Source organism: Ostrea edulis, chromosome 5 (genome assembly GCF_947568905.1).
Source record: "Ostrea edulis chromosome 5, xbOstEdul1.1, whole genome shotgun sequence".
Lineage (NCBI taxonomy): Eukaryota > Metazoa > Mollusca > Bivalvia > Ostreida > Ostreidae > Ostrea > Ostrea edulis.
This window is the reverse complement of record NC_079168.1, coordinates 4,719,888-4,742,559: the sequence shown is the minus strand read 5'-3', so window position 1 is coordinate 4,742,559 and position 22,672 is coordinate 4,719,888. Positions and strand designations below refer to the sequence as shown.

Below are 22,672 nucleotides of genomic sequence, written 5' to 3'. Positions count from 1 at the left end.
TGTCATATTTTTCTAGATATGGACATGTGATATTGTCGTATCATCCTTGATATGGGCATGTGATATTATCATATCATTCTTGATATGGACATATGATATTGTCGTATCATCCTTGATATGGACATGTGATATTGTCGTATCATCCTTGATATGAACATGTGATATTGTCATATCATTCTTGATATGGACATGTGATATTGTTGTATCATCCTTGATATGGTCATGTGATATTGTCGTGTCATTCTTGATATGGACATGTGATATTGTCGTATCATCCTTGATATGAACATGTGATATTGTCGTATCATCCTTGATATGGGCATGTGATATTGTCCTATCATCCTTGTTATGGGCATGTGATATTTTGTCGTATCATCCTTGATATGGTCATGTGATATTGTTGTATCATCCTTAATATGGTCATGTGATATTGTTATATTATCCTTTACTAATTTGAAATAGAATTATATGAGGCATGTACATGTAGCTCAGTCTCAAAGATACTTGGTAACATGTATCACACTTAAACTTGAAACCTTAATAATGACAAAGTGTTGAAGCGAGTTAGAGTATGAAATCTTCAAGATGATTATTTGATGCATATACAACTTGGTTACCAACTCATCCCCTTCATTGTAGATTTAAACACCCCTCACCCCCCATTTTGTTAAATTCTACATATTTGTGCAACATACAACCCCACCCCACCCCCTTTTCCATAAATTTGAGATCTTTTCTAGATTTTTACAAAATTTCACACCTCCTGCATTTAGCTTCTATTTACCCACTTTGGGATTGTTAATGGTTGGCAGCTATGACATATAAGATGATGAAGATTTACCTTTGTTACATATGATTAGATGGATAGAGTTTACACCTGATGGAGGTATTTCTTTTGGTAGAGTTGAAAGTTACCAACAAGAGGCAGTGTCCAGGATAGAGATACAGGCGGAGTCTGTGATGAGGAGAATGGCCATTGAGCTGGAGTCCGGAGGCAATGTTCGCTTTGAGGAAGGGATAACGTCAGATGTTTGGTAACACATTTTATAGTTATCATTTCTTACATTTAAAGTCAGTTATTACCTACAGTCAAACCTTATCTCTAACTTGATAGGGCAGAGTAAAAACCTTGAGATCTCTGAAGGTTCGCGATATTGAGGTTATAAAATATATAAAGAAAATGTAGTTGGGAATCCCAATTTACTCTGAGATATCCATGGTGTTGGGGATATTGATGTTTGAGATACGAAAGTTCAACTGTATTGGTTGTATAGGAGTAGGGGGAGTGTAGAGGCTTCAAAAATGTGAATGTGGAATGTGAGGCACAAAGGCAGTTTACTCTAACATGTCTAAAATCATTCAAAAATTATTGGTGTCACCACATGTCATAGAGATGTGCATAAACTAAAAATATGAGAAATATGATGATTTGAAATTATGATGAGGAAATCGTTGCAGTTAATTAAGGATTGTTAAGTATTAATAAATGTTATTTCTGGTCCTGACATGAAAGTCAGTAATTGTGTAATGGCAGCTGGGTGGACTTTGAGTATTACATTGTTGACAAATGAAGTGCCTTGTTGATGAATGTGACACAACACAGTCACACTGGGGTTCGGACCTTGGACCTTTTGTTTGACTGTCTAACCTCTCGACCACTAAGCTGAATACTCCACTAACATGTCTAAACTGTATGAAGAATTCATGAGTTTGTTGGGAATTTCTAACAGAAGAATCTTTGAATGTTACTAGGTTCTCATCCTGCCATGACTTGGTGCTATCGCGCTTCTGTGCGACGGATTACAGAGAATATGGAATCGCAGGTATCAAGATTCACCGGATTCTGCGTGTCCACAATCGGATGCTCAGGAAGCGGTTTGATGACAAACTGACAGGGATTGTTGATAACACTGATGGGGAGTACTTTCCTAGCAACAGGTAAATGATGTGTTAGTTTTAAACAGCAGATTAAGAACCTCTATTTTAGACAAACTGTCTTTATTGTCAAACACCGCTTCTTTCATCTAATGAGACAAAATTTCTGCTTCGTAATACAGAATCATTTAAGCAATAAAACCCTTTTCTGTGTTGTTTTATCAGGTGATGAAGGTAGCTAGCATTGCATAAAAAACATGCGAGTCATGTTATCTGCCATCATCATCACCTGATAAAACAAAGAAAGACATTTTATTGTCTATATTTATATTTTTATGCATTTTTAAAAATTATAAACTAGATTTATATAATAAAATATCATATCGTTGACCCATTCATTACATTAAACAGAACAGCTTTGACCTTGGTATTTGGTAATGAATATGCGAGCAGGTGATACTGAAAAACAGGATTAAACTAGTTTGCAACAAACATGCATTCATTGTCTATGATGAAAGCAATATCAATTTCAAAAGAAATATAAGAGATGTAAATATTATGTCATTGTCCTTTTATGTTGTTCATGTTATGAATGAGGACAGTAGTTAAGAGCCGTGTTTGACGTATTCAGGAACACTACTCACAAGAAGCTTTTATGTTGTTCATGTTATGAATGAGGACAGTAGTTAAGAGCCGTGTTTAACGTATTCAGGAACACTACTCACAAGAAGCTTTTATGTTGTTGATGTTATGAATGAGGACAGTAGTTAAGAGCCGTGTTTAACGTATTCAGGAACACTACACACAAGAAGCTTCTTGAGTACCTCTTCTGGATTTGGGACCCTAACTTACCGGGCGGGATCCACGAAACAACTCGAGTCGTGGAGGAAGGGTTCATGGACTCCATGTCATATAAGGTGAAGAAAAGATATCTTATGGAAGAAATTAAATGGAAATTTATCATGTGATTATAAATATGGAATCTTTCACAACTAAACATGCTTTCTGTTTTAACCGATTTTTCAAGATTTATTGGTTCGCTTTATAAACAGATTCTTTTTGGCAGGACTAATTTTTATTATAGCTTGTTGATTTATTTTGATTACTGGCTTGCAGGCTCTAGGCCGGGATAGCTTGTTGATTTATTTTGAGTAATGGCTTACAGGCTCTAGGCCGGGATAGCTTGTTGATTTATTTTGATTACTGGCTTGCAGGCTCTAGGCCAGGATAGCTCGTTGATTAATTTTCATTAATGGCTCGTAGGCTCTAGGCCGGGATAGCTTGTTGATTTATTTTGATTAATGGCTTGCAGGGTCTAGGCCGGGATAGCTTGTTGATTTATTTTGATTACTGACTTGCAGGCTCTAGGACGTGATGGATCTATCCCACTCAGTAACAGCCTAAGTCTAGCAGACAGACATCGGGTCAATTCTCTGATGAAAGAAAGCAAAGAAAAGGAGCACAAAGACGCCTGTCCATTCAGATACGGTATCGATCTCGCTACAGAATTTAAACAGAATAACGAAAGACAAAGGATTTCTCATTTGCATGTCTGTGAAATATTGTATTTTAGATAGTTCAGTGATGTGTAAGAATTATTGTTAAAATGTCTGTCTTTGTAGGTCACTTGGTCATATCAAAAGTCTTTCTGGGTAAAAGTGTCAAGGCTATTGATGACAGACCGTAAGTTCATGACCCTCTTGTTGGAATTGGAATTCAAAGTACCTGTACATAGTACCTAGTGAATTAGCCTTTCTGACAAGAAAGTATTTTTGATATTTTTCAGAATAATAAAATCAAACTACCCCAAAATAGATGCTGTCTTTAAACCCCGCAAGATGTGTATCCCACCAAGTGAGTATCAGTATTCTGTTAAAAAAGAAAAGAAAGTTAAACCAACAAAAGCCATTGTTGTGGCTGTTTACAGAATCTTTAAAAAAAACCCATTGCATTTGCAGCTGCCTTAGAAAAATTTCTCATGTCAGGTAAAATTTTGAATCCTGGAATCACTTTTTAGGACTGTAGGTGCCTTACACAGGCTTCACAGCTTTTAGTTTGAACAGGAGAAAATGAAACAGTTTTGTGGGAAAGTATTATTGTGGTGTTGCCAAGCAACATCAAACTGTTATCATTTTTTTTGGAGGACGATAAGCAGGGTGCACACAGTATGATGTTTTTGGAGGAGGATAAGCAGGGTGCACACAGTATGATGTTTTTGGAGGAGGATAAGCAGGGTGCACACAGTATGATGTTTTTGGAGGATGATAAGCAGGGTGCACACCGTATGATGTTTTTGTATTAGTCAGCTTCTTGTGTTTGGTCCACATCACTAAGTTTATGAATAGGAAATGGTTTTTGTAGCAGCCTAGTAAGTTACACGGGAATAATGGATACTTCACTACCACACAATGTTGGTGCAGGCCACTGATTATCATTAGGGTAGATTTTAGAGAACTGTAATGAAGACTCCATGTATGATATGTGTGAACTGTGGTATCAGGGCTCCATTTGCACTCCTAGTTGATGTTAAACTGGAATCTGAATAATTTTAGAATGTATGTAGGTAGACTGTTAAATGAATTTGGTTGTTGTTTGCAGGTGGAGGAGACTCTTTACACAGCTGTGAGTGTAGTGCTCGGCAGTGCGAGTGGTATCTGTTTGATAATGAGCTCATTTTACCTGAGTATATTGTGGAGTATGAATACGTCACTAAGGTGAGTGAAACGTTCTCATAAAGTAGTGCAAAGCAGCAATAGCACATGATATTGTATATATATGCTGTTGATCAATGAAATTTTGGATTTTTTTTCTAGTTCCGGTCAAAGTCACCTTTTGCGACCTTCACTGATCTCAGCTTAGACAACAGAGAATCCAAAATCCCGTCTGTGCCTCATGCAGATGACGATCCCTCATTGGATGATGATGTTCTAGGAATGGAACCACTTTTAAAACCGAGACCAAGGTAACCAGTCCAGTCCGCTTCAGCACTATTGATCTTTTCTGATCAGAGGTTTTACATGCTCGTCTTTAGATGTGATGTATTATGGTATGACGATCGTGTCTGTTCGTCTGTCAGTCTGTCTGTCCCACTTTGTGTCCAGCTTGTAACTCAAATACTATGAGACCTAGAATCATCAAACTTTTTCAGCCGATACATATTGGGTAGAGGGTGGGTCACACTTTAAAGTTACATGTAGGTCATTGTGACCTTTGATTAAGATGATAAGGCCAAATATGGCAAAATCCGACTCATAACTGGACAATTATTTGGTCTAGAATCATCAACCTTGATTAGTTAATGCATCTTAAGAAGAAGGTGTGATGCACCCTAAATGAAGGTTACTGTGACCTTTAATTAAGATGATATGGCTATATATGGCATAAACCCTTTTTTGGGCTCATCCTGGAATCAACCAACTTTGTCAATTTGTACATCTGTATAGAAATGTAAATTGTAGCTTAAAATCAGGTTATTAAAACTTTTAAAGTGGTTAAAACCAACCATGTTGCAAGGGAAGTAATCCTTACATTATATTGGAGAGTAATGCAGTAATTTTGTTCAAATCATCACATCAAGGAATACACATTTTTTCATGAAATGTAGCTACATAACGATTAATGTTAAATTTCATTTTGTTTCTAACATTAATGAGATAAACATATGCAGTATTGAAGTGAAGATATTGGTGCAATCTTTGTACCAATTAAGGGAGATCTGATTTTGTGTCATGCACTTTTATCTGTTTATAATGAATAAACATCTGACAGGTGTAGCATGTACAGTGACGTCATGGTGCACTTTATTTTCTACTTCTGCCCGTCTCTTTTTACATTTTCAACTTCTTCCTCCTGTCCATCTTGGTCAGTTCATAGACATGCAATGTTTTCATTTGTCCAACCTCTGGAAAGGGGGGGGGGGGGGCACAGACATTACAAAAAAATGGTTTAAATGTCATGAATCCTATCTCTGATGAGAAAGTGAATCAAATGAGCTCTGTGTCATATTGAAATACAAGTAAATATAATGAAGATTTGAATACATCTGACTGTTAGAAAACGCTATACTTCATGTTCAAATTGCTAATTGCTTTCTTTTGTTCCGTAGAAATATCATTTCAAATTATTAAAAAGCAAAATAATCAACATTTTTCTGATGTAACGATGAATTTTGAAATCGATAAGAAATGTCAGGAGACTTACCTGAGAGAGTAATTGTGATTGATTTTGAATGATTTCAGGCTGACGATGTTAAACGAGGAATTACTGATGAAGCATGTGAGCGTTGATTCTTTGGAGGCCATTACTGTGTTGAACCTTCACAACAATGGGATCAGTAAACTAAAACCCATGCAGTCCTTGTCTCACCTTAGACGCTTGACGGTCAGCTTTAACGAACTCTGTAGACTGGACGAGGTGGCCAGCATGGTGAGTTACGGTCACTCAGAAATAGACAAGATCCTGTACTTTTTGTCTGTAGCTGGTCAGTGGTCACTCATAAACAGACAGAGTCCTGCACATTTTGTCTGTAGCTGGTCAGTGATCACTCAGAAACAGACAGGGTCCTGTACATTTTGTCTGTAGCTGGTCAGTGGTCACTCAGAAACAGACAAGATCCTGTACATTTTGTCTGTAGCTGGTCAGTGGTCACTCAGAAATAGACAGAGTCCTGTACATTTTGTTTGTAGCTGGTCTGATCAGTGGTCACTCAGAAAAAGACAGGGTCCTGTACATTTTGTTTCCGAGTCTGATCATGTTTCATCAAATGAATGCTACATACATGTATTGTAAATGAAATATTGACAGTTCCTTTTTGATCATTTTAGGGATTGGAGTATCTTGATGCCAGTTTTAATCAAATCTCTTCATTGGATGGATTAAAAGTAAGTCATTTTGACACTGAAAACATATTTATATATAAAGAAAAAAAAACCCATACAAAATTATAATATTTCATGCCATTTATTTGAGTGTATAAAAGATAATTGCTTCCTTTTCTTTACAAAGATTTTAAAGCTATACATTCTGACTGTTTTGTGAAGAAGTAGAAAGAACATAACTTGATGTCAAGTTTTTGTTTAAACAATGCTGTCATCACTTTCTTCACAGAACATGGTGAAATTGAAGTTTTTTGACTTGAGTTGGAACAAGCTGGCAAACACAAGAGAAGACCTATCCATCTTACGGAAGCATGCTTGCAACTTACTGACCCTAGACCTTAGAAACAATCAATGGCTGAAGGTACCGGTCAAAACAAAATTATTGTAGCTTAAATAGTTTTGTTAGTTTTTTATGCATCTGTCTTTTGACGGGCCATATTGTTGTATAACTTTTGTTTCTGTCTATCTGTTAGCTTCTTTGTGTCAGGGCCCTATCTTTTACACTGTGAGGCTTACGACTATCAAATCTAGTCAGTTGATGCATCGGGGGGGGGGGGGGGGGGGGGGGGGGGGGGGGGGCATAGTCAAATCATGTCATTTCTTGCTTATTATCAAGCCTTGCTCCATCAAACTAGGTCTACTGATGATAGAGGACTACAGCTTACACTAATTTTATTACAATGTAGTTAATTTAAACAATATTTCATTCAATACAGTATAGGTTTGAGACGGAGGATAAACCTATATTAGCCCTCCCCCTACAATATAGTTACAAAGGACAGCATCATAGCTTGTGACTTTAATCATGTACATGTAGTTCCAAACAGGGGTATCATGTTCTCTATAACATTGCACGTTTTTGTTTTCTGTGAGTTTTGCAAATTTTTCAACATTTCTATCTTGATATTTCAGCCTCAGAATATAAGACTTCGCGTGATTGGACGATTGAAGTCGTTGACCCTCTTAGATGGGTCAGCGGTAACAGAACATGAGGCCACGGCAGCATTACGTGTGGCAGCTGGGTCTCGTATCTGTCAGCTGTCACTCCTCACACACGCTCGAGTGGACTCCCACAAACCACGCTCACTTAGTCTAATGCCTACTGCTGAGATCCTAGAGAAACAGAGTCATCACCGGCCTGAGAAACTTGGTGAAACAGATACACATTGGTACCAGAAGGTTAGTTAGCTTTTCACAACTGTTCACCAAAAAATATTGTACGAAATTGATAACAGACATCTCCACAGCTGGTTTATGTTTTGAAATAGTTATCAATAGAGATAAAGATTGCCAAAGATAGATCTATGTTCTTCTAAGAATTGAAATTACTTTTCTGGTGTTTTATAATTTTTAGGTGACTTCATTGTTTCTGAACAGTCAGCATATCACCAAACTGTCTGGATTAGAGAGATTGGAAAACCTTAAATATGCTTCATTTAATGGCAACGACATCACAAAAATAGAGGTACTTGTCAAACTGTTAGCATAGATTCAGATTTACCTGTAGGAGGGTCTGTATAAGGTCGGGTTGCAGGTCTGTATAAGGTCGGGTTGCAGGTCTGTATAAGGTCAGGTTGCAGGTCTGTATAAGGTCAGGTTGCAGGTCTGTATAAGGTCAGGTTGCAAATGTTATTTTTAGTGTCAGGAAAGTAAGGATTAGGGCACAAGGTGTCTGCCTTTAATTGGAGCTATAGCTTTGAAACTTCACACAAAGTCTGCATGATGTAAAGATGACCTTATCTGTAGAAATCAAATGGTCAACCATGTAAAGTTAAAATTGTTTTCAGACTGCAAAAACTTCATTTGGTCATACAGTAAAACTTGGCTTATAAATAGCAAAGTGCTGGGGATGAATAACTTTATTTGTTACAAACGTATTTCCTTATGTCCAATGAGTTCATATGCTTAAAAACTACAGGTAGTGAAAATCATTCCGCAGTAAATGGGACTTCATTACAAGGTTGTTTGCTGTAACCATGTTCTACTGTATTTTCGTACCGTTGACACGATTGTTTATTTTGTTAGGGCTTGGACCACTGTGGGAGATTAGAGGAACTCTCCCTGGATAACAACTGTATCAGCAGACTGGAGGGGATCTCTAAGCTGACTCAGCTGAGGAGGCTGTGTTTGGCTTGTAACTTTATCAGCACGCTGGAGAACTCGGGGATACACTACCTGGGACACCTGACCTATCTGTCATTGGAGGGCAACAGACTCTCCTCACTGCTAGGCCTACAGAAAATGTCTACCCTGGTGGAGCTTTATGTGGGCAACAACCTCATCTGTAGTGTCAGGGAAATCTTCTATCTCAAGGTCAGCTCTATTCAAAGTTTGTGTACAGCAATGTTCTTTGCTAAACGATGTGTAGCTGTACAGTGATGACAGTTTAAAGTAAGCAAGACCAGACACTCACAATTTCCTTCCACAAATATTCTGTATTTCTACTGATTTTGGTCCAATTGGAGCTGATGTTCTATTTGACTGTATGTATGATAATCGATGAACAGAGATTTCATAGTGAGTGCATACAGTAACAAGTGGCTACATGTATGTTGAACTACGTTATTATACCCCCCGCAACAAGTTATGGGGGGGGGGGTATACTGGAATCGGGTTGTCCGTCTGTCTGTCCGTCCGTCCGTCTGTAGACGCAATGGTTTCCGGACTCTAAAGCATTATCCTTTCCACCTACCGTCACCATATCATATATATGGACTACCCATGGGATGAAGATGTTCCCTATCGATTTTGGGGTCAAAGGTCAAGCACACTGGACATCGAAGTAGTAATATGGTTTCCGGGCTCTAAAGCATTATCCTTTCCACCTACAGTCACCATATCAAACATATGGACTACCCATGGGATGAAGATGTTCCCTATCGATTTTGGGGTCAAAAGGTCAAAGGTCAAACGCACTGGACATTGAAGTAGCAATATGGTTTCCGGGCTCTAAAGTGTTATCCTTTCCACCTACAGTCACCATATCATACATATGGATTACCCATGGGATGAAGATGTTCCCTATCAATTTTGGGGTCAAAAGGTCAAAGGTCATGCGCACTGGACATCGAAGTAGCAATATGGTTTCCATTTAAATTCTTTAACGGCTTTTTTCATCGCATGGAGATGCTGTGTTCCTAGATACCTTTTGGATCATAATACTGAAGTTTTACCTATTACCTACACCCTTTGGGAGATTGGGGTAAGCGGGGGGTATTCTTAGTGAGCATTGCTCACAGTACCTCTTGTTTTATGTGTCATTTCCCGATTTGCATCGTGCAGTATGTGTATCAAATAACAAAGCTGGAAATGAGCAGAATTGGTTTAAACATTTTTTTTAAAACTTCGCATAGGTTCTGTAACTTAGGACACTATCTCCCTTTAAAGACTGTGGAATCTTACATGAACATAACCTGTTTATTTGATAGATGCTGTCGAATTTAGTCATACTTGACCTATTTATTTGATAGATGCTGCCGAATTTAGTCATACTTGACTTATTTATTTGATAGATGCTGTCCAATTTAGTCATACTTGACCTGTTTATTTGATAGATGCTGTCCAATTTAGTCATACTTGACCTGTTTGGGAATCCTGTTGCCACAGAAACAGACAACTACAGACTTTTCATCATTTATCATCTCAAAAACCTCAAAGCATTAGATGGATCTGCAATAGTGAGTTGAACTTGTCATATTTCAGCTTCCTCCTCTGTAACAAGTAAGGACTGGTTTTATGTTACATACTTCCTTGTCTGTGATACATAAGGACTGGTTTTATGTTACATACTTCCTTGTCTGTAACAAGGAAGGACTGGTGTTATGTTACATACTTCCTTGTCTGCAATAAAGAAGGACTGGTGTTATGTTACATACTTCCTTGTCTGTAACAAGTAAGGAGTGGTGTTATGTTACATACTTCCTTGTCTGTAACAAGTAAGGACTGGTGTTATGTTACATACTTCCTTGTCTGTAACAAGTAAGGACTGGTGTTACGTTACATACTTCCTTGTCTGTAACAAGTAAGGACTCGTTTTATCTTAGACACTGTATACCAGCTTTTATTTGTATGCAGTATTTTCTTTGTATATCTGTTGCTTTCAAATATTACTCATCACAAACTTATTTCTTGTCATAAATAGAAATATTATCTTTTAGTAAAAGTTCATTTATAGTATGAAAATTGCTCTCATTTAAAGTATGCAGGAAAATATTCTCGTTTTACTACAAAATTAAAAAAAAAAGGAAAATGAAGTGTCTTTCCATGATTTTGATTCAGTTAATACAATCATTGCTATAATGTCAAATTACTTCTAGTAATTTTTGGTGGGGATCTAGTTCTTTTACAAATTCTTTTTTCCTTTGGTGGTACTGACATACCCACATATTATTATCCATCACAACCAGGAACAAGTAAACATACATAAGAATGACTCTTACCATGAAATCAAGACTAATCAAATCTGCTACTAAGTAAACATACATAAGAATGACTCTTACCATGAAATCAAGACTAATCAAATCTGCTACTAAGTAAACATACATAAGAATGACTCTTACCATGAAATCAAGACTAATCAAATCTGCTACTAAGTAAACATACATAAGAATGACTCTTACCATGCAATCAAGACTAATCAAATCTGCTACTTTCCTCAAACCACAAAGAATTTGACCCCATGGGGAAAAAAAAAAAAAAAAAAAGACCAAACAAGTAGGTGCTTCTGCAGATTGAAGTGGTGTTAACTATAATGACAAATGTATACAACACTTTCCTCTTGACTGTGTAGGAAGCTATGGAGGGAAATCTTGCCAAGGACACTTTTGGTGGTAGACTTACACCAGACTTCGTAGCGGAGAAGTTAGGACATTCCAACTTCCAGGACGTGCGGGAGTTAGACCTTCCGAACTGCTCTATCCGTATTGTAGATCTGGGTATAGGGGATACGTTCCTCAATCTTAGAAGGTAGGCGGTCTAGCATGCTTTCATGACGGTTTTGTCTTTAGAGTTTCCAGTTTCGTTTTTTTTATCAAGACAATTAGAATGGTTTGGTTTTTTATTCTTGGTAGATATTTCAGAAATCCAATTGTAGATTCATGACTTCATTCTGTTCATTGTGTTTCTTACAGTGTGAATTTAGAACACAATAATCTGAGTTCATTCAGCGGGTTAGTTCACTTGCCAAACATAAGGGTGAGTATTTGCTTTTATTTACATACTGTGGTTTCATCATTTTTGTTGAACACTAATTTTCGTTGTTTTTTATGTGGTTGTTTCTGATAGCGAAGTAATGTGAGCTAAAATACCTTACTCATAAAGGAGTGAGGAAAAATATAAAGTAGCTGTCTTTAAAATTATGTATCATCGAGACTATTTCAGAAATTAAGTATCATCGATACTATTTCGGAAATTATGTATCATCTAGACTATTTCAGAAATTATGTATCATCTAGACTATTTCAGAAATTAATGTATCATTGAGACCATTTCAGTCAAAGCTACAAAATTTCATGCGCATGAATACTGGGAGGGGGGGGGGGGGGGGAACAGTGAAATGAGGAAGGAAATGTCTTGAATTTTGATAATCAGGTAACTATTTAACTTGTTTTTTTATGACTCCTAGGTGCTGTGTTTGAATCACAATCATATTGAGTGCATTATGCCAAAACAGAAACCGGTTAACAAAATGTCCAAGCAAGGCTCCAGCAAAAGTCTGGAATTTTTCTCCAATGACACATCTACCCCTATCATGGAGAGCTTGGAGGTGCTACACTTAGGATATAATGGAATTAAGGATATGTCTATTCTACAGCTCAGTCGACTGACTTCACTCAAGGCTTTATTCCTACAAGGTAAATACAAATAATGTATTGATCATCAGGTCTTAGAAATCACATCTTGAGAGGTATCATCTGGAGAGGTATCGATTCTTAGAAATCACATCTGGAGAGGTATCATCTGGAGAGGTATCGATTCTTAGAAACACATCTGGAGAGGTATCGATTCTTAGAAATCACATCTGGAGAGGTATTGATTCTTAGAAATCACATCTGGAGAGGTATCGATTCTTAGAAATCACATCTGGAGAGGCATCGATTGGTATTTTGCTTATGCTGTAAGTTATCATATAAGGATGCATTTCAAGGGGAATAACTCTTATGAAATATTCTTAATTTGATTTTAAGCTCAATAAGCACAATTTTAGGTGTTTGCTCATTTTGTGATAAGATGCTGAGAGGGTTGGGCTGGGTAGGGATTTAATCTTCTGAGTTATAAAACTCTTTGAGAGCTGTACCAATATGTCTGACAGGAAATGAGATATCAAAAGTGGAGGGAATGGAGGGACTACATGATCTCAGGGAACTGGTTCTGGACAGGAACAAAATTAAAGTCATCACAGAGCTGTCATTTGCCAATCAATGGAACCTGCAGGAACTCCACATCGAGGAGAACAGAGTGCGGGAATTAAGCTACCTTAATTGTATGGATAATCTGCAGCGCTTGTACATGGGCTCAAATCGCGTTCAGGTCAGTCAACATTTTCATTGTACTCCGTGTATCGTTATATGACATGGTCTTTCAAAAAATATATAGAATTTTATTTTGCTACAAAATAAGATAGGTTATAATTTTGATGGAGAAATATGTTTAATGCTCAGAACATTGATTGTTTACAGGAAATTTCTGAGCTGGAGAAGTTGGAAGGATTAAACAATTTGATTGAGATTTCTCTAGTCAACAACCCAGTAAGTAGAAATCAGGTTAATATCTCTAGAGCAGATTGATGTCTCTAGAACAGGTTAAAGTCTCTACAACAGGTTAATGTCTCTAGAACAGGTTAAATTCTCTAGAACAGGCTAATGTCTCAAGTATCTACAACAGAATAAAGTCTCTAGAACAGGTTAAAGTCTCTAGAACAGGTTAATGTCTCTACAACAGGTTAATGTCTCTACAACAGGTTAATATCTCTAGAACAGGCTAAAGTCTCTACAACAGGTTAATTTCTCTAGAGCAGGTTACTGTCTCTACAATAGGTTAATATCTCTAGAACAGGTTAATGTCTCTACAACAGGTTAAAGTCTCTACAACAGGTTAAAGTCTGTAGAACAGGTTACTGTCTCTAGAACAGGTTAATGTCTCTACAACAGGTTAATGTCTCTACAACAGGTTAATATCTCTAGAACAGGTAAAAGTTTCTAGAAAAGGTTAATATCTCTAGAGCAGGTTAATGTCTCTACAACAGGTTAATGTCTCTACAACAGGTTAATGTCTCTAGAACAGGTAAAAGTTTCTAGAAAAGGTTAATGTCTATAGAGCAGGTTAATATCTCTAGAACAGGTTAAAGTCTCTACAACAGGTTAATATCTCTAGAACAGGTTAAAGTCTCTACAACAGGTTAATGTTTCTACAACAGGTTAATGTCTCTAGAACAGGTTAATGTCTCTAGAACAGTTTAAAGTCTCTACAACTGGTTAATGTCTCTACAACAGGCTAAAGTCTCTACAACAGGTTAATGTCTCTAGAACTGGTTAATATCTCTACAACAGGTTAATGTCTCTAGTCTCTACAACAGGTTAATATCTCTAGAGCAGGTTAATATCTCTAGAACAGGTTAATGCCTCTAGAACAGTTTAAAGTCTCTACAACAGGTTAATGTCTCTAGAACAGGTTAATGTCTCTAGAACAGGTTAATGTCTCTAGAACATGTTAATATTAGTATCTAGAGCAGGTTTAAGTTACAGAATTCAATGCATTCACAAGACCTACCTATTTAAACCAAATTATCAGGGTACATTTATGACAGTAGATTTGCTTCGGATGCTGAGTGTAACTGATTTTTTTTTTTTTTCATTAAATCAGACTGTTTCAGTGTGAATGTATTTCATTCCTGAGTGTAATTAATACCATATAGCAGGGTTTTGTTTTACGGGATGATAAATTTGGCTTATTTTAGCGGTTAGATAAATCCGCCAAAATTTCACTCACCAAATATGCACCCAATTGTGACTTCTGTATTTGCAAGAGAGAAAACTGTCCGCCAAAGTTTATTCTGCTAAAATTATTAGTATACCTTTGAGCTAGCAAATCACCAAATTTTAGACCCGCGGAAAAAAACCGATATACGGTATGATATATACATTTATATGTGTATTAGATTTCAAATACTGAGTATAAACAGCATTTTTAGGATGAGTGACCAAGTTAATATTCTTTTTGTGTGTTGATTTTCAAAATTTTCAAGCCTCTTCTGGTTTACAAATTAATGGATTATGCAAACCATATGACATATTCATTTTATATCATAATTATATTTGATATCATCCTGTACAAAAGAAATACTGGTATCATAACATCAGTAGGAAGATAGATCATGGCATGCAACATTACACTTAAGGAGGATTAACACTTCATCATAATGGCTGAGTTCCTGTATTTATTTTCAATATGGATGCCTAGCTGGATAGCTCTGTAGGTTAATGTGTTGGCTGCTGATCTGTAGATTGTGAGTTCAAATCTAGCAAGGGTTTGAATTCTCTTTTTGGATTACTTTCTACTAAAACTGCATTTTTTAACTAGAAAAGGTAAATTTGAAAGTTTTCATTTTCAAAATATTATTGTACTGTTACAGGATGTAGTACATATCCTCCACTCTCCATCTGTATCAGATTTTTGTGGTGTGTTATTCCTCCTTAAATGAGTATTTATGGGTAATTGGAAGCTCCGTTTATTAATGGAATTCTTCAGGGTGTGCCCACCTTTTCTTTGTAAAAGTCTTGTCATCTGCAAGCTTAATTACATGTTTGATGATGCTTAATTTGCAGGCTGCCAGGCGACACCTACACCGTCCTATTCTGGTGTTCAAGCTGAAACAGATGATGATCATTGACGGTATACCAGTGAGCGAGGAGGAGAGAGGGAAGGCGGAGCTCTATTTCATGGATCAGCAGGTATGTGTACAGTGAGGGTAGAGCTAAATTTTATAGAACAGCGGGTACATGTATGTGCAAGTGAGGAGGGTGGAGCTCTATTTTATAGAACAGCAGGTGTGTGTAAGTGAGGGGCGAGCTATATTTAATAGAACAGCATGTATGTGTAAGTGAGGAGAGTGGAGCTCTATTTTATAGAAGAGCTAGTCTGGTGAATGCCTCATCCAATTTCCACTACGCTACATTAGGCAGAAATTGGGTCAGGCATGCACCAGACTATAGAACAGTAGGTGTGTGTAAGTGAGGAGGGTGGAGCTCTATTTTATAGAACAGCAGGTATGTGTAAGTGAGGAGGGTGGAGCTACATTGTATATTTTATAGAACAGCAGGTATGTGTAAGTGAGACGGGTGGAGCTCTATTTCATTGATCAGCAAGTAAATATATGTAAAGCAGGCAGAATTATGCAAGAAGCATACAGAGAGTGATTTATTGAGGAGGAGTTATGTATGTCATGTTGTTAAAAAAATACATTAATCTTATCCTTGATTTCTATACATTATGTCAATTGTACTATATATTTGCTTACATAAATGTTAGAGAGTTCTTTATTTCGCATTGTTATACCTCTATAATGTAAATCGACATATACTGATTCCCAGTAAATCACTGTAAAATGACTGATTCCCTGCAAAAAGTGTGTCAGTTCATTGAACTGATTGATACACACCTATTTGTGTCAGTTCATTGAACTGATTGATACACACCTATTTGTGTCAGTTCATTGAACTGATTGATACACACCTATTTGTGTCAGTTCATTGAACTGATTGATACACACCTATTTGGAACACTTACATGTAGCAGCTGCCTTTTATCTAATGGAATGTTCTGATAAGTTCTGTTGTATCGGTATAATTAAACGGTTAAAATCTATCATTGAGGGAGTCAGCAAGATTCCAGTTAACCTAGAGCAAGCCCATTTCCCTCGGCTTCACCTCAGAAAATACTGTGCTTTCATCAATATTTGTTGATCACCAGTTTTCGTGGATTTCATTGTAAAATCATTCCACGAAATCAGGTGTTCATCAAAGTTTGGTGTTCCCGATCCATTTTGATTTCGAATGAAGAAGCCTGTTCCAATATAAATATTTCAGAAATAATTCAGTGCAAACATAACCTATAAAATGTTCAGATGGTCCCCATTACTATGATTAGCATTCAATATTTTGTATACTTTGTACGATAAAATATTTGTGAATAAATCAATAGTATTTTCAGAAAAGTTAACCAAAACTAGTTGTGGCCGCCAGTAAGTACGAGCAGGCTCGGAGTGTGCATTTGTAATTCTCTGCCATTTACTGTCTTAACTTTACACCATTGTAAATATACCAGGATAATCTGGAATGTAGTACATTTGTAAATTACATGTTGGAGATGACCCTTGCCCTTGAATTTACGTATCCTCAAAACAATGGATTTTTCTTCAATCAACAATAAATTGATGCCAACGAATATTAATAAAACCACCATAGGTTTGTTCTCGGGGAGCTAGAATCTTGTTGACTCCCCTCAATGATATACTTGAACTTTATTCTAATTTGTACATAGAAAATATAATGAAGCTTACATGTACATCAATTATCTTGTCCACAAATGAAACTAATTGAGTTCCTTGATTTTCTACAAAGAAGTTTATCCATTTCCTATTGAGTGATGTATAACTCCTCTCTTCTTTTGGGGGGGGGGGGGATAATCGAAAGTGCTTGATTTGTCCTGATATATATATATATGTTCACTTCATCAGCTGATGCAAAGGATCTGATTTTTGCAGGTTGTTACAACACAACCTTCTACCAGTGAAAGTTCTCTGCCAGGAATCCACCAGATTAAGACTCAGGTCCCAGTCAAAGTAACCACAATGCACCTGGGTACCTCCCCCCTGTGGAATGGTGGTGTTCTGTATGATGACAGTGCTCAGGACGCCATTCAGAGAGGTCGTTATATAAAACCTAACCAGAACTTTTTACAATCTGATGTCTTCATTCTTGAGTGAAACTTCAATCCTTACTCCAGGTGACTTACCCAAATGCAATACATTTATTCATGTAAAGAAATTTTGAAAATCTGTTACAATTTTCTCAGGTGGTGGTCGTAGAAGAGGAACGGGCAAAGACCCCACTCCTCCCCCAAACCAAGGCATGATGAACCGCGCCAACACTATGGTATACAACCCCACAAACACTGGCTATGGGGGCTTTTCATACACCAGCAATTCGGTAAACTCGGGAGCACGGTCGCAGTTTTATCTCAATCAAATTCCTTATGTTCAGCCTCCCTCCCAGACAGAGTATGTTGAGTGGTTTTCAAGGTACATGATGCTGACTTAGGGGGCATGTCAAAACTGAATTTAATACCTACTAATCCAGTGTCTGCAGTTGATTATTATCAGATACTGTATAGGAAAAAAAGCGAAGTTTATATGAGCTTCTGACAACTTTAACAAAGTTTTAAGGCTGTCCATATATTTCCACTTGATTAATATTGTTTCGATTTTAATCTCTTGATATTTTCAGTGACTTAAAACTTACTTCACAGATGAAATGATTTATGTGGGACACTGAAAATGGAGCACATTTGAAGTATCTAATATTTGAAATCTGCCTTCCTCCATCTTGAACTTTTCTTAACTATACTGATGTACTAACAGATCTGTAAAATTTGTAGAGAGAGCTTCTTCAGATACGCTGAATACAAAGTGGATTGCTGGAATTTGATCGATAGATTTATATGGTGTTAAACCCCGATTTGGTCATATTTTCGGCCGTGAAAAAAATACATTCACTTTATGACAAATGATGGGTTAAATCATGACAAACCTTCCTTTCACAAGCGCCAACTGTTGTGTCAAATATAATCTTTACTCCTGCTGACCTTGTTCTTGTCAAATGACCTTGAACTGGATTCATGACACACTTTGAAGTCAATGTAACAGTGGCTCTACATGTAATACCAGTTTCTTTATACATGTATAGACGTAGCTAAAGCATTTATTACGATACAAATGTCACAAAATTCTTTTGGAAACATGTTTCCCCAACTACCCCTTTTGTCCTTGAATTTTTCACCATAATTGCACATTAAGCACTAAGAACATCATGCAGTCTTTATTGAAGGCTTAACAGTCATAAGACCATCATCCGTTATGCTTAACGTTTCATAATGCAATTTTTTTATCATCATTAACGTGTTGACTTTAGTGTGGCATTGAAACAAAAACAAACCAAAACTAATAACATATAGAAAGTTCATGTAAAGCGTAAATGGTAATTGATTAAGGACACTGAATTCAAATTATTAATTATTCCACAATTCTTTGACATGGCCTCTAGTTGCCATGATTCATAAGACTGGCAGTGAAGGGGAAATCGTTTTCATTCATAGAATTGAATGAGCTAGCTTTATTGTTTGCATTTAATCAGTGATAGCAAACTAAACACATTGTCAAGAAAAATACCTTTTTTATATAAAATGCTGTTTCCATTGCCAGTCTTATGAATCATTTATGGATATCATATGCTTTCTGCATACTATGAATTCTGCTTTTCTGAGATTTTTCAATAAACTGTATCTGTTATGGGCAGCATCCATTGTTGCTCTTTCATGCTTTTTATGTGTTGCAGGCTTTGGGAAATGTGCACTTGAACAATTTTTTATTGTAGCTTTATGCTGTACAGATAAGTTCCGAATACATTTATTGTGCTTTTTTGATCAAAACTATTTTTGAATAAAATGATACTGGAACTGAAAAAGAAAGCTTGTCCCAAATCATTTATGCAACATGTGATAATTTAAAAGACAAATTAAAACAAAATATAGGGAAAGCACAACTTCAGTGCTCAGTCTCAAATTGTACATTTGTTACATAGCTGTGCTGAAAATGAATTGATCTTGTCTTTTATACATACTTGAACTATTGTAGAAAGTGAGATGAAATTCATTTTTTATTCAAACTGTCTCCTTTTCTTCATTTCAGGATAAACCAAGCCAAAAATAACCGGAGGTAGACTTTTTCTGTTTACATTAGTAAACAGAAACATTACACCGGCTGACCCAGACGGAGTGATCGGAATACAAGCCTGATTTTATGATAGTGATGCTCATTTTGTTTGGAGTAAAACCACTGGCTATGGATGTTGTGATAAACATTTTATATTTGCATAACATTGCCCTGGGTCCTTCACCATTGATCTGTGATTTGTGTCAATCAAAGCCTTAGAATACCTGATTTATTTTTGCAGTCTATGATATTGACGTGGAGAATCCCAGTGTGCCGATACTGTGATAAACTATAATGACGGTATAATTGCATGATGCCGTTGTGCTGGTTCCTAGTATACAGATAGTAGATAAGTAGAGACATTTAAAATAAATGTGTGGGACCTGTAATTCTCTATACAGTAATAGGACTGAGTTAGCATGGAAATTGAAATGGATTTTTTCTTTATTGTGTTCACACTAATCAAATGTTTCAGTCTGCTGTATTCTCACTCCAAGCCATTTTATACAACTTAATCCTTTACAATCTGTCTCCCAGTCATTTTAAATCCATTCATTGAATCAATTTATCTTCGTCAAGTTCATCTTTTTAAACACACAAGACTGAAACATAACACTGCAGGATCTTGCTTTTGCTATTTTATTTCTCTCGAGTGCAATTGTATCACCATAAATCAAATATTGCAGGGAGGCAGATTTTCTACATAATTTCTTTACTCAGACACTTTTAAAATTAATTGCATAATTTTTTTTAAAGGAAAATATTAAGTGTGTAGCAGGTATTAAGGTGTTGATGTAATGGGTGGCCTTAAAGATTTGCTATTTTTTTAAGGGAAGTGAAATATTTACATAGTTTTAGAATGATCTTTTTTAAGTGAATCATAAACTTTAAGAAGACTTTGGGTGCCCTATGCAAACTTTACCTAAACATTACAAGTGTTAGATTTGTATGTATACAGCATATTTCTTGCTGCCATCACATATTAAAGATATCAGACAAGTCAATTGGTTGTATATTTAAGGTAATGTATGTTTAGAGAGAGTGAGAGAGCAAAAGAAAAACTGTTTTATCTTGTGTATGCTGTTACTAGTAATTGAAAGTTGCCTGTGGAATATTTAATATATGATTAGAGAATTTTACATTATTTTTATTTCGCAATGCAAACTAGAATTCTGAATTTTGTACATTTGTACAAGGTTATAATTAGGGTTCCATTTTGAAGAGGTGGAAGACCTCTACTTTCACTACATGAATGTCCGTCCCTCTGTCTTCAAGTCTTAGTGGTTGCCATATCTTCTACAGTATTCATAAGACTGAAAATGAAATGTTACACTATGGAGAGAGGTAACAGTCTGCAGGGTCCACGCTGACCGGCCAGTGTTTTGTGATACAGAGTGCTATAATGTATGAAGTATTTGGTTTGCTCAAGTTATTTGTATTGGATATGTATTCATTTATCATAATTGATATTAATAAAAGTGAATATTTTTATAGAATTCTTTTTCTTTTATGTTGCAGCTGTTATTGGAGATGCATCTGCATTTTTGATTCCGCTCTAGAAACCCATCACCAATTTGTTTTATGCCCTATCTGGTATGGATGTGCTTTGTACCATTCTAGCATCAGATGACATACCCATCTTCCCATATTTATGTAGCAATATTCCATTATCACTTGCATTTAATGTCCATGCGTCTCAATTGATATGATACACAGGAGCACGTTCTGCATATGATCAAATAGGCCACTGACAAATAAGTTGATGTTATGGGGATTTTAACATTCTCGTTTAAAGTCAGCATTTCGCAAATTCTATGGTCGTTATAATGTTTGCAAACACAACTTATCATTAGGTTGAATCCTGTCGGATGTGTTTCATAGTAATTATTAGACCATTCTTTACATGGCTGTAGATTATTCAGTTTACCTGAACAAAGTAGAGGGGCTCACGGCGGGTGCAACCGTTCAACGGGATGCTCACTCCTCCGTGCTAGGCATCTGATCCTGCTTCTGATGTTTTCAGGGGTCTGTGTTTGCCTTGATCTAAATTTTGTATGATAGGATTTATGATTGATTGATTGATGTTTTCCGCCACACTCAACAATTTTTCAGTTATCTGGTGGCGCCCAGTTTTTATTGGTGGAAGAGAGTACCCAGATACAATGTACCTGGGAAAAGACCACCGACCTTCCGAAAGTAAACTGGGAAACTTTCTCACTTATCAGCGCGAGCGGGATTCGAACCCGCGCCGACAGAGGTGAGAGGCCGTGTGATTTTGAGCGTTCTGCTCTAACCACTCGGCCACGGAGGCCCCGATAGGATTTATGAGATCACTTCCAAATGTCTGTAAAAATTCAGTATTTTGACAGAAACGTCATGTTGATGAACATGTATGTAACGAGATTACCAACTTTTTTCAAGAGTTCAAAAAGAATTGTAATGATAATATCTCATTGGTTTGTATCAATATGTGCATTTCTGTCTAGCCTGGTAATGCCCAAGTCCTACCAGAGTATAGGATTCCATATTCAAAATAATGATTTCTTATCATGTGACCTGACGAAGATGGAGGTCTCACGACGCGTGTGACCGGTCAACAGGGGATGCGTATATGTTCTACATGTAAGAATCTAATGATAACAGCAATATAGTAATAATACTTTTCAAGGCGACCTGGTTAGTGCACGCACTATTCTTCCCAAGGGCCTCCCATGTGATGTATACAAATATATACACAATCACTGAAAACAATCTCAAACGCATGAACACAAGAGCATATATAAAGCTTTGTCTATATCGTGTTTTATAATTATATCAAAAGCAGAATCTGATATCCTAAAACATAAGTTGAGACTGAGAAAGCTTTATGTGTTGTGGTAGTCTGTTCCACAGGTTCACACCTGAGTATTGTATAATTGCGTGCGGAACTTAGTCG

The 22,672-nt window shown here is 36.6% G+C and overlaps 1 protein-coding gene across 13 annotated transcripts in view; it reads left to right on the top strand.

Moving 5' to 3' along the window:
• LOC125652487 (leucine-rich repeat-containing protein 9-like) overlaps positions 1-20,874 on the top strand; it is a 36,427-nt gene extending 15,553 nt beyond the window's left edge. For 2 of the 13 annotated variants that reach the window (XM_056167077.1, XM_056167071.1), the window contains 24 exons: positions 903-1,034; positions 1,753-1,938; positions 2,669-2,792; positions 3,237-3,363; positions 3,498-3,558; positions 3,662-3,729; positions 4,474-4,589; positions 4,689-4,837; positions 6,114-6,300; positions 6,699-6,755; positions 6,982-7,113; positions 7,665-7,931; positions 8,107-8,217; positions 8,778-9,065; positions 10,307-10,429; positions 11,542-11,717; positions 11,882-11,945; positions 12,376-12,604; positions 13,063-13,280; positions 13,430-13,498; positions 15,575-15,700; positions 17,512-17,674; positions 17,823-18,048; positions 18,254-20,874. In XM_056167077.1, the coding sequence (XP_056023052.1) occupies positions 903-1,034; positions 1,753-1,938; positions 2,669-2,792; positions 3,237-3,363; positions 3,498-3,558; positions 3,662-3,729; positions 4,474-4,589; positions 4,689-4,837; positions 6,114-6,300; positions 6,699-6,755; positions 6,982-7,113; positions 7,665-7,931; positions 8,107-8,217; positions 8,778-9,065; positions 10,307-10,429; positions 11,542-11,717; positions 11,882-11,945; positions 12,376-12,604; positions 13,063-13,280; positions 13,430-13,498; positions 15,575-15,700; positions 17,512-17,674; positions 17,823-18,048; positions 18,254-18,284 (3,430 nt within the window). In that variant the 3' untranslated portion in view covers positions 18,285-20,874. The remainder of the gene's footprint in view (positions 1-902; positions 1,035-1,752; positions 1,939-2,668; positions 2,793-3,236; positions 3,364-3,497; positions 3,559-3,661; positions 3,730-4,473; positions 4,590-4,688; positions 4,838-6,113; positions 6,301-6,698; positions 6,756-6,981; positions 7,114-7,664; positions 7,932-8,106; positions 8,218-8,777; positions 9,066-10,306; positions 10,430-11,541; positions 11,718-11,881; positions 11,946-12,375; positions 12,605-13,062; positions 13,281-13,429; positions 13,499-15,574; positions 15,701-17,511; positions 17,675-17,822; positions 18,049-18,253) is intronic. The other 11 variants (XR_008803499.1, XR_008803498.1, XM_056167075.1 and 8 more) reach the window with 11 other exon arrangements.
• The last annotated feature ends 1,798 nt before the right edge of the window (positions 20,875-22,672 follow it).